The sequence below is a fragment of the Saccostrea echinata genome, unplaced genomic scaffold, assembly GCF_033153115.1.
Source record: "Saccostrea echinata isolate AGI-Se365-2 ecotype Australia unplaced genomic scaffold, CSIRO_AGI_Sech_v1 ptg000061l, whole genome shotgun sequence".
NCBI lineage: Eukaryota > Metazoa > Mollusca > Bivalvia > Ostreida > Ostreidae > Saccostrea > Saccostrea echinata.
The window spans coordinates 1,560,342-1,578,535 of NW_026889810.1; the positions used below are offsets into that span (position 1 = coordinate 1,560,342).

The 18,194-nt window shown below is 34.1% G+C and overlaps 1 protein-coding gene across 1 annotated transcript in view; it reads right to left on the reverse strand.

Annotated features, from left to right (window-relative positions):
- LOC133175167 (receptor-type tyrosine-protein phosphatase epsilon-like) overlaps nucleotides 1-18,194 on the reverse strand; it is a 66,661-nt gene that overhangs the window by 13,757 nt on the left and 34,710 nt on the right. The window contains exons 3-10 of the mRNA XM_061310285.1: nucleotides 7,477-7,728; nucleotides 7,135-7,272; nucleotides 6,853-6,990; nucleotides 6,204-6,344; nucleotides 5,618-5,755; nucleotides 373-674; nucleotides 197-284; nucleotides 13-77 (exon numbers count right to left, since the gene is read on the reverse strand). Of these exons, the coding sequence (XP_061166269.1) occupies nucleotides 13-77; nucleotides 197-284; nucleotides 373-674; nucleotides 5,618-5,755; nucleotides 6,204-6,344; nucleotides 6,853-6,990; nucleotides 7,135-7,272; nucleotides 7,477-7,728 (1,262 nt within the window). The remainder of the gene's footprint in view (nucleotides 1-12; nucleotides 78-196; nucleotides 285-372; nucleotides 675-5,617; nucleotides 5,756-6,203; nucleotides 6,345-6,852; nucleotides 6,991-7,134; nucleotides 7,273-7,476; nucleotides 7,729-18,194) is intronic.

Below are 18,194 nucleotides of genomic sequence, written 5' to 3' on the forward strand. Positions count from 1 at the left end.
TAATGTACTTACGTCAATGAAATTGGCGTTGATGTAGTCTGACTGACTGTTTGACAATTTGATTCTTGAATGGTCGTCTGAAAGTAATGATCGTCTTTTAAAGGTAAATCAATATATACCATTCTTGATTGCCTATACTTGTAATATGTATACATGTACTTATTATACGAAAATCTATCAATTTGGAGAAACATACATGGAAATGTCGTCTTGAATCTGTTCTTTGGTATGTTTTCTGGTTGTTTTCCAGCATTACAAGGATATCTTTCACCGTATGGGAGTGCCTAAGTATTGAAAAAATAATTGCTTCAAAACAGAAGACAGGTATTAACTAACTATGGATATATTAACTATCCTTTTAGATATCCTTACTGCATACTCCCTTTGAAAGCCATCATCTTCATTTTGCTGTTTCTCTCTAATAATGTTTTCTAATTGATCGATATTAATATCTGGGATTGTTTCCTCATTCATATAAAAATCTCCGTATGGATTTTCGTCATGTATTTTCTCATCGTTGTCAATATCATCGTCTACCTCAACGTTGCTCGCTTTCATTTCTTGAGTACCTGATCTGGGAATATATCGAGAACCACTTGTGTTTCTGGATTCTGAAGTTACGTCTATATTCTCATAAATATTTTTGAAGTCCTTTTTCACTGTTTGTGGTGTAGCTTTAATGAAAAGTATACTTATATGTACTTTCGTCTGACTTTGGTTATGTTCAGTGTTGAGTTTTATTTTCTTTGGATGTTAAATACAAGCTTGCAGACAAAACCACTCTACAGATAATTATAGTGAGGTTGCTAGATAAATATTAGAAAGCTTTGTTTTTACGTCCCTTACAAGAGTTTTTCACTAATATGAGACGTCACCTTTTACTGTTGAAGTGCTTCAAATTTAAGCCTAGTGCTTCAAATTTAAGCCTTTACTCGGCACTTATTTAGGGCCATTAAACAGTGACGGTTCTTTATCGTGCCAACGCCTGCTTTGACAAGGGACATCGATGTTTTAAGGTCTCATCCGAAAGACCAGTGACTTTCACTTCTAGTGCCAGGCGATTGGCGATGGAGAAGTCACTACCAATGTTAAGGTCTTAGTTTTGACGCGGCGTGGGAACGAGAATCGAACCCCGTTCTCCCGATCATTACGTCAACGCCCTACCACTATTCTACGGTGACGGTAACATTTTAAGACAATCATTAGAGTTTCTCATATCTTGATTATTATTATGTCTCCCAAACGAAGTTTTGGAACATATTATTTTTACTCTTTTTGGGACTTGATCCTTACGTCGCGGGTTCGAATCCCACTGTGGGACGTGGAGATCGGTCCTTCGGATGAGACCGTATAAACCGAGGTCCCGTGTCGCAGTAGGTGCTGGCACGAAAAAGATCCCTCACTGCTCAATGGCGCTGAGTGCCGAGCATAGGACAAAATTTGCAGCTCTCCACCGGCAAGTGATGGCGTCTCCATTTGAGTGAAACATTCTTGAGAGGGAAGTTAAACAACATACAAAGAAACAAACTCTCTTTTTGGAAAATTTCTTCTCCGGTACATTTATTGCGAGTGTTCTGGGAAACTGCTTATCCAATTGAGTTGAAACTTTTTAAGGGTTAATAGGCATGTTGTGTAAATGTGCGGAATGAGGGTCATTTTGCACACACCTGCATGCACTTGCGGGAGCGTGCGATGTGTGAAATAACTGATAAAATTGAAAAACCTCTAAGTTCCCTATTGTTTGATTAAATGCTTTGAAACTTAGAATATAAATATACCTTAGTAGTGTACATATTAAGATAATTGTGTTAAATAAGACTTTGAGAGCACGCGCATGCACGTTTGCTACGCTCTGATTGGCTGAAACAAAAATTTCAATATCTTTCTTTTGATGAAATACTTTGAAATTTAAAGCATAGTTATGCATTAGGAGGTTCTGCAATATGATTCTGATTGGCTAATACTAATTTGGCTATATCTTTCATAATTTTCACTGAAAATCTTTGAAATTTCGCACATAAGTATTTCTCTGGAGTCTCTTTACGAGGAAAATATGTAAAAATAAAAATATAGAAAACATGGATATGCATGTGAACTAAAATTTGATTGGCTAAAATTTTAAGGACTGTACCGGCGTTGTTTTTCCGATAAAATACTTCTGAAAATAAACAGTTATTAATTAAAATATTTGCCTTATTTAATTAGCTTATAGGAAACTAGTTAAGATTTGTTATCCAGCTAAAAACTAAAAACATTTCAGTTGTCCATTTTTTCTCATTACATAGATACCAAGTGTCTATAAGAACTGTGTGAAATTTAAGGGCAAATGGTGAGGAATAAAGAGCAGGCATAAATTTTGATTGCCTCCCAATATTGATTGGCTTATGCTTGATACATATACCCGGTAGATGCTAACTGATGGCTAAATGCATAAGAAAATATTGATGATGTTGAAAATACCATCAATATCTATCATTTGAGAAATTATATCCCTTATCGAAGCTGTAGTTTTCTCTTTTCTATTTAATGTAATTTTTAACCAATTAAGTGACAAAACAGTTGTGAAATACTGTAAACCATTTTTTTTTCGCATGCGAGAAATATTCACGAGTTTCGCGACCTACTCAATCTCGCAAATATAAATCGCTGCAAACCATTTATTTTGCTTTGTTTTTGTAGAGAATGTTTCCTCAGTCGCGAAAATTAATCGTCGCAGAATGATTTCAAACTGACGAATCGCGAATAAAAGTTAACGCGAATAATAGTTGGTTTACAGTATGAGATGAAATTTAATACAAAATAAATACTAAATGTAGAACATGGTAGAAAAAATACCTTTTCTACTATTCTTTTTCATTTGTCTGTGGTTACTTCCTTTTGATGCTCTTGCACTACAATGAAACTAAATACTCTAAACGTCAGCTCAGTGTTGTCTGCATGCTAAGCGGACAAGCAATTATTTTACATTAACAGATTAACTAGACCTTAAATGAAGACAATAGATAGTTTTCAGTAGGCCTAAATTAGCAAGAGTTATTTCCCGTTGTCCGCCATATTGGAGGTCAACATGCTCATATTCCTTCATTATTCAACCAACTTTAAATTTTTATACTGGCCATTGTGGGGTAGGAAGCATGGTTTTTCTAAAAAATATACATTTGTTAAAGCCTCCTTTATTTCATAATTTTTATTCTATAAAGATATTTCCCCAAATATTTCTACTACACCCTCTTAGATTTGGTAAGACAAAGAGGAAAAAATTACTAGGTTGACCACCAAGATGGCGGCCAAGGGAAATAACTCGGAAAGAAAATATGTCATATGAAAACTATCTGTATAAATAATTTTTTTTTTTTAAGAAAGACTTTGTAGTTTTTTTCTTTATTGATTGTAGAAATGTTTTCAAAATTTATTATGTGACTTGTATGTGCATTTATTTTGATTTTTTGTTCATTTCCCTTCATCTTACCGTCTGAGTAAGATCACAGAAATGAATACAATGACGAGCACAACAACAAAAGCGATGCCACCTACAATCACTGGAAGCGATGGAAAGGTATCCGTAGTTGTCTTTAAAGCAAATAAAAAAAATTACAAGGAATAACATGTATCAATAATGGTCACATCCCAAAAAAATTTTCTGTACTTTTGTCAAAAGCTAACCTGTGCTGAACAGACTCCTGATTTATGGTGACACGTCTGGTTGAGACATTTTGTGCTGCAGTTCGTTTCACAGTTTATACCCCAATGCCCTTGACGACATTCTATAAAATAGGGAAATTTCATATATCTATCTTTTATTTCAGTTAAATAGATTGTTTTAATCACAGTACAAAATTAAACGAACAATTCTTTGTCATCTGCAGTGTCCGCTATATGTTCAATTGTAACTTAATAACGTTCAACATTATTCATTTGATTTTTACCTCGCCCTATGAAGGAAAGACGTTACACATCATCGTTTGAAGTGTGTTTTTGTGAAGTGTTCAACTTAGTGAACTTTAAAAAGAGTTATTGCATGGAATTGAATTCTTATTTTTGGATGTCATTGGTCGCATAATAGCATCTTGCCGTGCTGAGAAATTGAATACCGCGCGTTAACGCCTTTCAGAACTGGTGTGGCTTATAAACGTAAGAGCCATTTTCAGGAGGAAAATCAAATAATGCAAATGAACATTGCGAGGGGAAAAATGGCAAGTTAATTTTAAATATATACATTTGTGGTATCTCTCTCCTATATAAACATACAGAGAGCAAATATCTTCATACCTGTATGAAGTTTTTCGAAGGTCATAGGTCATTACGTGACCTTATCACACAGCGCAGTAATATCTACATAAAAAGACTTACTTAGCAATATAGCATGTTTTTCATGCATAACAATGTACAAAATACGCAAGTAAAATAATAATCATTTTATTTACAATGTAAACGAGTATCTAATACAGTTTTTGACCGATTTTACATACAGAATAGAAAACTACGTGTTATAAGTTTCATGTCTGAGCTGCATAGTCTCAACGTTTACCCTTATTTTTCTCGCAGACCTCTGTATGCAATATTTTTTTTCATTAAACTTTACTCACAATAAATTTGAAAATCTGTTGAAAAACATCAATGTAATGCAATCACGCCACAAACAGCTGACAAACACTGCACTTTGGAAGTTCGGTAGACACACCTCCATCATCGAGATCGTTGTGATGCTGTCTTAACAATGTAAGCTGTCGCCAGTGTCTCCATGTCAACATCATAAATTAATAAATATGCCTGACTGAAATCGTACATTTTGTGTTTTTGATTAAATTTTGTACTTGATTTCAAGTTATCTGGTCCGGACAAGTGTCTCCATCCATCCCTTTCCGACCGAAATTCCTCCAACTTTTTATTATTAAACATCGGACGTGTTTCTTGTATTTTTTTAACATCGAATATGGGTTCTCATGAATACAAAAATTCCCAGACACCAATATGCTCACTATAATTGATCACAAGTAGCCTTTCACAGAATATTCCCTTCAAAACAGAATCCTTTGCCAGATGAATTTGAAGCGTTACCGCTTTTCAAGCCGATTTACACCTAGCGTAATTTGTCAAAATCTACGACGTACAGTTAGTGCAATATCTATATTCGATTACATTCGATTGTCCGTCTCAAATGTATATATAAGTAATAAATAACAAGTTTAAAAACTTCAATGGGAATTAAAGTGGGTCGGTACGTGATCAAATCTTCTGAGAAGGCCTTCGGCCTTCACAGGATTTGATCACGTGACCGACCCACTTCAATTCACATTAAAGTTTTTAAACTTTTTATTTATTTCTTAAAAATACAATTTTTGGCTCAATTTAATAAGGTAATTGTTGGTATCGCTAATGTATTGAAAGTGTATTTGGTTCCTTTTGTGTATTCTACCGCTTTGTGTGTGTTATAGGGAATTGAATATTTTGTCATTTTTCCCTCTTTTTAATCTTTATAAAATCCATTAAAAAGTCCGCAACATTCAATTGCAATGACAATAAAGCAAAAAACATTGAAAGTAGCTATTGTTACTTGAAGGAAATAACCATAATAACATGTGATAAAGAATGCCTTCTAAGGATAATAAATCCTTACCTCTGACACACAGCGATCCCTCGTATCCAGCAGAACATCCGTCTAAACAGGTACCGTTGATATGATGACACTGAGCGTCATTAAGACAATGGCCACACGTTTCATTGCAGTTATAACCGTACATCCCACCGTCACATTCTTTAAGAAAGTAATTATGGACGCATAATGGCAATTTTGTCTTCGTTTCACATATAAACAGAAGTAACACACCATAGGCAAATTCTTTTTTTATTTACATGTAAAGATAGTACAAAAACCTTTGCCTCCAAAAAATGACAATAGCATAGATAGATGGACGACGCAGCTGATTTAACAACCACTTGATGTTTGGGTATTGTTGTGTAACATTAGTGTCCTCCATGCTTCAAGATTGGGTAAAAATAACAAACTCTCAACATTCACTATTATCAGATGATTTCCATGTATTATTTATACATTGTAAAAGGCGTAAACTAAAAATTACAAGAATTTTGCTATAAAGCTAACTCTTTTGATGTTTACTTTTTTGTCATTCATGTGTTTCTTTTAGATTATTTAGAGTATCATACCACCATTCCTTCTGAATATAGCAGAGGAATATCGATACCTTTATCACATTTTATTCCCCTCCATCCCGGCTGACATCCCTCCTCACACTCCCCAGTAAACCTGTCACATCTGTTTGGTACACCACAGTTATCACTACAGTTATGTACACAGTCTTCACCATAAGAACCATGATCGCATGCTAAATATAATTTTGGAAAACAGATAATTACATCAAATCTTCAGTCAGAAATAGAAAGAAACAAATGCTTGGTATACAATTAAAAGTATTTCTTTCATATTAGAAAAAAATCCGTTCTTAACATGTTGACATTTTAAACTTTAGGACACATGGGCGTCGATTACATAAATATTAACTCTTAATTTGTTGCATATGATTGCCTTCAAAATTAAGAAACACATAAAAACATTTCACTTTTTTTACTTGTTTTTCTACAATTTTCATATTGTTCTGTAAGGAGCACATATTACGGCCATAGAAATTTTATTTCCTTTGCTCTCCGATATGACACTGCTAGGGATATACAAAATGATTTGTTAATGGAGTGATTCCATGAATTCAATGAAAATGATGTGTGAGGTATGACTTAAAACGGGGCTATAAGAGGAAAGTAATATCTTCAATTCAGTGAAATGGTTAAGACAAAAAAATAATAAACAATATTTTTAACATGAAAGGTGTATATAACCTTTTAGACACTTTTCTCCTTCCACGCCCGCAATGCAACCATTTATACAGGTTCCGTTGACATGGTGACAGGTTTCTCCGTCACTACAGTTACCACATGATAAGGAACACTCCAAACCATATGTATGATTATCACATGCTGAAAGAGTAAGAAATGGTTGTCTGGAAATACTCATGAAAATCAAATTATTTAAGATTTATTTGGAGATAGTTCTTACCCTAATATAATATTCTTAAAATAATTGCCGTGCTACCTCTATATTTGCTGAAATAAGTAACTTACATCTGTTGCAACTCAGACCTTGATATCCCGGTATACAACCCAGACATTCTCCGTTGTTGATGTTACATCCTTGTTCCTGACAGTTTTCTGGACAGGGCACGTCACAATTCTCACCATACTTTCCTGCATTACTGCATCCTTTATAAAGTAAGTCATTTATTGCATAATTGAAATATGAAATATTGGTACCATATCATAATAAATCGCCATAAATTTATAAAATACGTAATAACAGTATGCAAAATGAGAATAGTAACGAGGGTAAAAGACACTCAAACTTCACAGGTATACCTTATAATATATATCTAAAGTGCAGGCATAAAAGTGGTCCACAAGACTAACCATAAACTTCCAGTTCACACAATTCGTTGTACGCATATTCAGAGTAGTAACTTGGGTACGTCACATCCGGTCTCCTCTCGTTGTAGTATATGACATAACGTCCGTGTACAGGACAGCTTATTGTCTGGTTCTCTGTTGGTGTGTCGGTCGCGTTTTGTAATTCATGGAAGCATAGATGACCATTTTCTTTTGACGTAGAATTTGACACATACAGGAAAAAACCAGCAAATCGATTGTAGTAGGGACCAGGGCCTAAAATAAACAAACCAAGTCAATTCAAATCAACTTGATAATTGTTATCTTTTAATTCATTATGTGACACATAAAGGAAAAGCCCAGCAAATATATAAATGTAAATCTCTTCTACAATGAAAAATACAAACAGTAACTTAGGTCTAGAAGGAGAACAACCTACAATCAACAGAATATTTAATATTCCTTTATTGTTACGAACATGAATCGAAAAGCCGCATTCAAATATGTTTTCTGCGGTCTAGAAAACGAAATATGAGACCATCATTTTCTGTATAAAAGGAGAAACAGGGAGACTAAAAAAAAGATATGAAGAGTTCGTCAACACACTCCTTTCATTCCTCCCCTGAAATTTTATTTATTTACAAATGGATAAGCAATGTTATGCTGAGACCACCTTTATTAATAGAAGAAATTTTACTTGCCTTCTCTATTGCGTGTGACTGTATGGGCTGACCAAATTTTGGTCTGCTACTGTTTTATGACGCCATATTTCACAATTATTAAAGTTTTTTTTTTTTTTTTAAAAGAAAAAAAGAAAAGAAGACTGGTCCAATTTTTAGAAAAAAAAATTCTAATGGCAAATTATTATAATTTGGTAAACATCTTTTTTTTTACCTTATTTGAATATTATGAGTCATAAAAAGCTGGCCTTCATGAAAATGGCGTAAAAAACGGCCACTCAAAATAGGCGACATCTAATTTTTCTAATTATCTCTTGATATCGTTCAAATAAGAAAAAGAATGCAGGGATATATTCCTAAAAATGATAATAGAATATACATTATCACAGTGACATTAATCATAAAATCTGACCACGTTTTCCGGATTCATTCGAATTTTCTCTGTTATTTCTATCTATTATTTGTTCAGGATTTTACATTTGCAAATATCCATACAACTGCAGATTGGTATGTTTTCATCCACACCTCTGTTCTACAACTAATGGTGCACCCGCAAGTTATAAAATCGAGGAAAATTCTTTTCATCCACACCTCACTATTCTACAACTGATGGAATAGCTGATCCAATCCATCTCATTGGACTTGGAAATGTGGGGCTACCACTATTTGCATATCTCTATACCAGTATTTGACCTTTTGCTCGCAATGTATACATATGAAAGGAATCAGAGGCATAATTCCCGGGATTTTTTCGTAGTTTGTTAGTTGACACTGTGTCTTTGTTACAAAACTTTAAAGGTGCTTAGACACAGATTTGAACTTAATATTTTCTCAAATTTTCTGTATAATATCACGACTTATATATTGCTATAGCATTTCACACGAAAATATTATTAAAAACTCATTTTATCTGGAAATTATTGGAATTATGAATTCCAGGATGCGTTTGATTAACATATCTTTGCACTTACACAAATTTTAACTTTATCCTTAATATTTAAGAAAAGAGGCGATTTTGTTACGTATTAATGAAAAATATTACATCTATGATCCAGAAAATTCACAGTGAAAATGTTCGAAAGCAAAGCCAGCTCACCAGTATTGTCAGTCCGTGCTCTGTGATGTGTATAGAGTTTAACAAATTGAATACACCCGTGAAACGTAAACCGTTTTTGTAAACAGGGCACGAGCTCTGTTATTATTAATGTTTACGATTAATCGGGTGTGTTCAATTGTTAAAATCTGCACACACCACTGAGCACGGACTTACAATACTGTGAGTGGGTTTTGTTTTCGAACATTTCTACTCTGAATTTTCTGGGTTATAGTTTTAATATTTTTCATTAATACACAACAAAGTTGCCACTTTTCTTAAGTATTAAGAATAAAATTAAAATATGTGAAAGCGCAAGGATGTGTCAATCCAAAGCGTCCAGAAATTTGAAGTTTTAATAACATCGAGATGAAATAAGATTTGTATTATATTTTAATATGAAATGCTATAGCAACATACAAGTCATGAAATTATATAGAAAATTTGGGTAAATATTAACTTCAAATCTGTGTCCAAGCACCTTTAAGGGCATACGCAAAGTAGTTTTAATTTTATTGTCTTTTTCCCTAGAGTTGAAAAGTTCCGATACTTAAAGGAATTGTGCTACATTTTATTGTCAATATATGCTGTTGTACAATTTTTTAAAACAAGTTTGGATGAACAAAACATCTAGATTATATGCATCGTAACTTTTGTACATTTTTCTTTGAATTCTACAAGAATTTTCATCAATTTATCTTTTCAAAACCCCTGGTAATGCATGCCGATTTTTTGTCTACGAACAGCTGATTGCACTATAACCTTAAACTAGTATTAATTGTAACGGGGACCGTTACAGATGTTCCCCAAACGCTCCCCAACTTCTTTTTGGTGTCTTATTCCCTGTAAGCTTCATTAAATAAGGCAATCAAGTATATTGGGGTTTGTTTTTACGCATTGCACGTGCGTCACGGGCATGCATGTACAAAATGACCATGTCAACTTGTCTACACTTTTAATACATCTTTATATTCAAATTGCATTAAAAGATAAAAAAAATTCGGCTATATTAAGTATATCTGTCACTTTACGCATTGCACGCGCACGCACGTGCATGCATGTCAATGATGATCGTGTCATCTTGTCAACACTATTAATATATCTACATATTTCGGGTATCAAATCATTTCATCAAAAAGTATAAAAGTTACAGCTATATCAAGTATATTGGTCATTTTAACATTGCATGCGCGCGCACGTGCATGCATATGCATGTTGACAATGTCGTCTTGTCTACATTTATAATATGTCTATATATTCTGAGTATCAAAGCATTACATCGAAAAATGTAAAAGTTATGGCTATATCAAGTATATTGGTCATTTTACTCATTGCACGCGCAAGCACGTGCATGCAAATGCATGCATGTGCGCGCTGATCATGTCATCTTGTCTATACTTGTAATATATATTTATATTCTGAGTTTCAAAGCAATTCATCAAAAAATATACAAGTTAAGTCTATATCATTTGTATAGGTTATTGTAATCATCGCGCATGCGCACAAGTGCATGAATGTGCATTCTGACCAGTCATCTTGTCTACACTATTAATATATCCTGATATCCTGAGTATCAAAGCATTTCATCAAAAGATATGAAAGTTATGGCTATATCAAGTATATTTGTCATTTTACTCATTGCACGCGCACGCACATGCACGCACGTGCATGCATGTGTGCGCTGATCAAGTCTTCTTGTCTACACTTCTAATATATATTTATATTCTGAGTGTCAAAGCAATTCATCAAAAAATGTACAAGTTAAGTCTATATCAATTGTATTGGTTATTTCAATCAACGCGCATGCGCGCACGTGCATGCATGTGCCTTCTGACCATGTCATCTTGTCTACACTATTAATATAACCTTATATTCTGAGTATCAAAGTATTTCATCAAAAGATATGAAAGTTATGGCTATATCAAGTATATTGGTCATTTTACTCATTGCACGCGCACGCACGTGCATGCACGTGCGCGCAAAATGACCTTCGTTCCGCAAATCTACATAACATTCCTATTAACCCTAAAAATGTTTCAACTCAATCGGATGTATAGTTTCGGAGATCACTCACGGACAAAAAAGTACCCAGGAAGAAAAATAATAATAACTAGAAACCTTGTTGCCATGGCAACAAGAAGGTCTTCCGTCCCTTCTCTGTCTTCAAAGAAGTTGATTCCTCTTTAAACAACATGTTATGTTGTGCATTCCCTGTCACACCTTCATACAAAAAATAGTTCCTTCGCCATGCGCTCAGCACTTTGAAGTGAAAGTTGAGGATATTTTGGATGAGACCTTAAAAACCGAGGCCCCGTGTCACGGCAGGTGTTGGCACGATAAAGATCCCTCACTGCTCAATGGCCCTAAGTGCCGAGTAAAAGTCTAAAGGACAAGATAGGCTACCCCTTTTTTGCCCATGGTTTGGGGTGTCTTTTAGAATTATACAACAGGTTATCAATGAAAACCTCTTGTCACCCTTGCCATAAAATGAGTATTTGTTCTAAGTTATGGGTTACACAGAGGTCACAGGAAGGTCAGAAAATACATTAATTTCCGATTTTTCTCATTTTTGTGCAAATTTTCATCGATTTTACAGCACATTTTGTTTCAGAAAACATAGAGCACAAGCTTGCCTATCTACCAAATTGATATATTTCATACACTAGTATCAGATGCATCTTATGTATAAAAATCTCAGATAGGCAAGCTTGTGCTCTATGTTTCCCGAAGTGAAAAGTATCTCAAATTTGACGAAATTTAACCAGAATTGAGGAAATTCAGGAAAATGTCCTACTTCTGCAACCTCTTGTGGCCTCCGTGTAAGCTTTGAATCAAAATTAGTGCTGGTTTTAAAACAAGCATCATTTTAAGTTCTTAACTACAAACTATCACAATTTTAACGGTGTTCTGATTTTTACACCAAATAAGGGGCTAGAATGGGCCTTTACCATACCTTGTCCTTTGATGCCCTTCACCGGTGGTCACGTCTCTATATAAGTGAAAAATTCTCGAATGGGACTTAAACAACATACAATCAATCAATCAATCATACATAAAATATGATTAAACGTTTATATTTTGAAAATATTGCAAGACTGGAACGAAAAAAATACGAGATATCATTTTAAGGAGGGGGAGGACCTATGTTCCAAAACATCTTTGTGTGAATTTTTTTAAACTTTGAGATTCTCACACTTAATTGTACAAAATATAAAATTATTTTAAATATTTTTTTTTTAATTTAAGACCTACATGTATCTACACTATTTTGTTTTATTTTACCCGATTTCATGCATTTCAGGTTAACCCCCCCCCCCTCCCTGAGTCAGCACCACACACGCATAACAAAATGATTGAACACTTTACGTGAAAACATATTTTTTCACATACTGTTTCAAGTATACAGATTTTTATGTGTTTCATTGTGTTAATACACTGTATACCATTAATTAACCATACCTTTATCCGCTAAGTCGCTTTGAGCTTTTAATTATGGCGGATCTTGCTCTAAACTAAATGTCATTGAAGTTCCCTCTCATTTGAAATTGCTATTTTTATTCGATCAAGATGAGAAAATAATAAATTCTACTTTCAAAATATAATTTGACAAATCTCCGATTTGTGATTCAATTGCATAGGTACCTAGCTACATTAACATTTTTACCTTATTTTGTCATATCACACACATATGCACATTAATTAGTGCAAAATTCAACTGCAAACTCTTTATGAAGGAGTAAAAAGACACAGTGCCATTGTGAAGTCAAACACCATTGATCTGACGTTGAACGACATAGCACCCCCCCCCCCTTTAAATATAAATAAAGTATTACATTTGAGCCCAAACAATAGTGTGAAAAAATTTGGACATTCTGGGGATTGAATACGAGTTGTCCGCGTGAAAATTCAACATGCTTACCATTATGCTATCAAAGACCATCGTATCAAAGTAGCAAGCAATAAATATCTAGAGTACGGGTTAATCCATTTTTGAATAAATTACATATTTAGCATTCTGATAAGATTCTCTATTTAACCTATAAATATCATAAAAAAATAATGAAAAACAAAAAAGTTTAAAAAAATTACCCTTTTTAAATCACTTCCTGTGACGACCGGAAGTGGCGACGACACACGAAATGTTTCCATCACACATCTACAAATCACCTTCTATCATACCTGAAAGTTTCAGACTCCTACCTTTAACAGTTACCGAGAACATTCACGGACTAGATTTTTAGTGGAAAAGTGAAAAATCGTAATAATTCCTGACCGGAAGTGAATTTTTCCAAACTTTTTCAATATTTCAAAATGGCATGAGATAACACATCACTCCTGAAAATTTGGCTGAAAATGATTGAGTAGTTTTTGAGATATCGCGATTTGAAAAGGTCAGAAAAATAAAAATGAAAAATAATAATAATAATAAGAATAATAATAATAATAAGAAACAGTAGAATCACTATAAGGTCTTCCGTGAAGACGGAAGACCTAAATAATAATAACTAGATGAGATCTCGTTGCGAGCAACGAGTAGGTCTTCCGTCCGATTTCTCGAAAAGATGAGATCTTTGTTAAAAGATGATAATATATAGACTTCCCTAATTAGATTTCATTCTTTTGATTTATATACCATTATCAAAGAGCTATAGATGACATACTTTTGGCCCCTCTGAGCCCCTAGTTTAAGGAGTCAGCCCCTTTTTCTTGATATCAATTGAACGGTCTTGTGATTTTGGCAACGATTTTTCAAGAAATATTCAAAGATTTCCTTTCGTTGTGGAGATATGCTGAATGGAAATATTTAGGGGCCACCCCTCCAAGTCCTTAATCGGGCCGTTTGACAAAAAAATGAAAGGAAGCATATTGTTTAAAACATTATTCTGACCATCTTTTGTTCAGTATTGCTTATCAAAATATTCTTCCTTTTTGAGATATAAAGCGTCAAAGATTTAGCATTCTGGCCCCTTGTGACCCCTTATTACGTAACATATGATCAGAATCTTATCATATGTTGTTGTAAATCGTTAAGATAAACATTTTTGCTTCAATAATGTATTACAAATTATTGATGGTTAAAGAGTTATAGATGAAAGACTTTTGGCCCCTCTCAGCCCCTAATTTGAAGGGTCAGCCCCTTTTTCTTGATATCAAATGAAAGGTCTTGTAATTTTGAATACTTTTTGTTCAACAACTATTCAGAGATTTCTTTTCGTTGTGGAGATATGCTGAATGGAAATATTTAGGGGCCACCCCTTCAGTGAACATTTTCACAAAAAATCTTACGACTAAGATTAAAATTTGACAGCTCTGTAATTTTTTTCTTTGATGAAGATATGAATTTTTTCTAAAGTATAATTCACAATTTATTCTATTGTGATAGAAATATAACATATATATGACCTTTTACAAAATAAGACACATTTTGGAGAATTGGAAAATTTTTGTCTTATTCGTAAGATATTTTGTGAAAAGGTTCACAGGTCCTTAATGGGGCCGTCTGACAAAAATTAAAAGAGTGCATGTTGTTTAGAACATTATTCTGACCATCTTTTGTTCAGTATTGCTTATCAATATATTCTTCCTTTTCGAGATATAAAGCGTCAAAGATTTAGCATTCTGGCCCCTTGTGACCCCTTATTACATAACATATGATCAGAATCTTATCATATATTGTTGTAAATCATTAAGATAAACATCTTTGCTACAGTAATGTATTACAAATTATTGCTGGTTAAAGAGTTATAGATGGAAGACTTTTGGCCCCTCTCAGCCCCTAATTTGAGGGGTCAGCCCCTTTTTCTTGATATCAAATGAAAGGTCTTGTGATTTTGAAGACTTTTTGTTCAATACCTATTCAGAGATTTCTTTTCGTTGTGGAGATCTGCTGAATGGAAACATTTAGGGGCCACCCCTCCAAGTCCTTAATGGGGCCTTTGGACAAAAATTGAAAGGGTGCATATTGTTTAGAACATTATTCTGAACATCTTTTGTTCAGTATTGCTTATCAAAATATTCCCCCTTTTTGAGATATAAAGCGTCAAAGATCTGGTATTCTGGCCCCTTTTGGCCTCTTATTATGCAATATAGGATCAAAATTTTATAACATATATTTCCAAATCGTTAAGATAAACATTTTTGTTTCAGTAACTTATATCAAAATATTGATCGTTCAAGAGTTATACTTGAAAGTCTTTGGGCCCCTCTGAGCCCCTAATTTGAGGGGTCAGCCCCTTTTTCTTGATATCAAATGAAAGGTCTTGTAATTTTGAAGACTATTTGTTCAATACCTATTCAGAGATTTCTTTTCGTTGTGGAGATCTGCCGAATGGAAATCTTTAGGGGCCACCCTTCCAAGTCCTTAATGGGGCCGTTTGACAAAAATTATAAGGGTGAATATTGTTTAGAACATTATTCTGAACATCTTTTGTTCAGTATTGCTTATCAAAATATTCCCCCTTTTCGAGATATAAAGCGTCAAAGATTTGGTATTCTGGCCCCTTTTGGCCCCTTATTATGCAATATAGGATCAAAATTTTATAACATATATTTCCAAATTGTTAAGATAATCATTTTTGTTTCAGTAACTTATAACAAAATATTGATCGTTCAAGAGTTATACTTGAAAGACTTTGGGCCCCTCTGAGCCCCTAATTTGAGGGGTCAGCCCCTTTTTCTTGATATCAAATGAAAGGTCTTATTATTTTGCATGTCTTTTGTTATACATGTTTTAACAAAATATTTGCAGGTAAAAAGATATAAAGGAAAAAGTGACAAATTTTGCGAGATGCTTGTGAGCTTATTTTTCGAGCACAGGCCACCTTCGACGCCTTTTAAGCTGGAAAAATACAGATGCCAAATGGCACATCTATAATCTTTCCTCTATCTTCACTGAAAATCTTAAATCAATATCTTAAGTCGTTTAGGAGGAGTTTCCAGGACAAGTCGACCCTCTGAAAATCAGAAAATCCTTAATATCTCAAGACAGGAAGTGACGTCATCAATGAAAAAATTCCAATAAGGTCCAGATCAATACCTATCAGATCTTAAAGTTTCATGAAAATCGGCCAAGTCGTTTAGGAGAACTCGCGTGCACAAAATCGGTAAGAATAATAATAAGAACTAGATGAGATCTCGTTGCGAGCAACGAGTAGGTCTTCCGTCCGATTTTTCGATAAGATGAGATATGATTTTGACTATGATCTTTGTTAAAAGATAATAATATATATAGACTTCCCTAATTAGATTTCAATCCTATGATTCATATACATTATCAAAGAGCTATCGATGAATTGCTTTTGGCCCCTCTGAATCCCTAGTTTGAGGGGTCAGCCCCTTTTTCTTGATATCAATTGAAAGGTCTTGTGATTTTGAAAACGTTTTGTTCAACAAGTATTCAGAAATTTCTTTTCGTTGTGGAAATATGCTGAATGGAAATATTTAGTGGCCACCCCTCCAAGTCCTTAATGGGGCCGTTTGACAAAAATTGAAAGGGTGCATATTGTTTAGAACATTATTCTGACCATATTTTGTTCAGTAATGCTTTTCAAAATATTCTCCCTTTTCGAGATATAAAACATAAAAAATTTGGTATTCTTGCCCCTTGTGACCCCTTATTACATAAAATATGATCAGAATCTTATCATATATTGTTGTCAATCCTTAAGATAAGCATCTTTGCTTCAGTAATGTATTACAAATTATTGATCGTTAAAGAGTTATAAGTGAAAGAGTTTTGGCCCCTCTGAGCCCCTAATTTGAGGGGTCAGCCCCTTTTTCTTGATATCAAATGAAAGATCTTGTGATTTTGAAGACTTTTTGCTCAACAACTATTCAGAGATTTCTTTTCGTTATGGAGATATGCTGAATGGAAATATTTAGGGGCCACCCCTCCAAGTCCTTAATGGGGCCATTTGACAAAAATTGAAAGTTTGCATATTGTTTAGAACATTATTCTGATCATCTTTTGTTCAGTATTGCTTATCAAAATATTCCCCCTTTTCGAGATATAAAGCGTCAAAGATTTAGCATTCTGGCCCCTTGTGACCCCTTATTACGTAACATATGATCAGAATCTTATTATATATTGTCGTAAATTGTTAAGATAAGCATCTTTGCTTCAGTAATATATTACAAATTATTGATTGTTAAAGAGTTAAAGATGAAAAACTTTTGGCCCCTTTGAGCCCCTAATTTGAGGGGCCAGCCCCTTATTCTTGATATCAAATGAAAGGTCTTGTAATTTTGAAGACTTTTTGTTCAACAACTATTCAGAGATTTCTTTTTGTTGTGGAGATATGCTGAATGGAAATATTTAGGGGCCACCCCTCCAAGTCCTTAATGGGGCCGTTTGACAAAAATTGAAAGGGTGCATATTATTTAGAACATTATTCTGACCATCTTTTGTTCAGTATTGCTTATCAAAATATTCCCCCTTTTAGAGATATAAAGCGTCAAAGATTTAGCATTCTGGCCCCTTGTGACCCCTTATTATGTAACATATGATCAGAATCTTATCATATATTGATTTAAATCGTTAAGATAAGCATCTTTGCTTCAATAATGTATTACAAATTATTGATCGTTAAAGAGTTAACGATGAAAGACTTTTGGTGCCTCTGAGACCCTAATTTGAGGGGTCAGTCCCTTTTTCTTGATATCAAATGAAAGGTCGTATCATTCTGCACAACTTTTTTTCTATATGTTTTAACAAATTCTTAACATGTATGAAGATATGAAAGAAAAGGTGTAAAATTTTGTGAGATGTTTCTGAGACATTTTTTGAGCCCTACCGAGCGTCGGCGCCTTTTGCTCTAGAGAGATTTGGACACCTGCCTGCAAATCTGCAAACCTTCCCCTACCTTCACTGAAAATCTTGACTCAATATCTTAAGTCGTTTCGGAGGAGTTTCCAGGACAGGCCGACCCTCTGAAAATCAGAAAATCCTAAATATCTCGAGATGGAAAGTG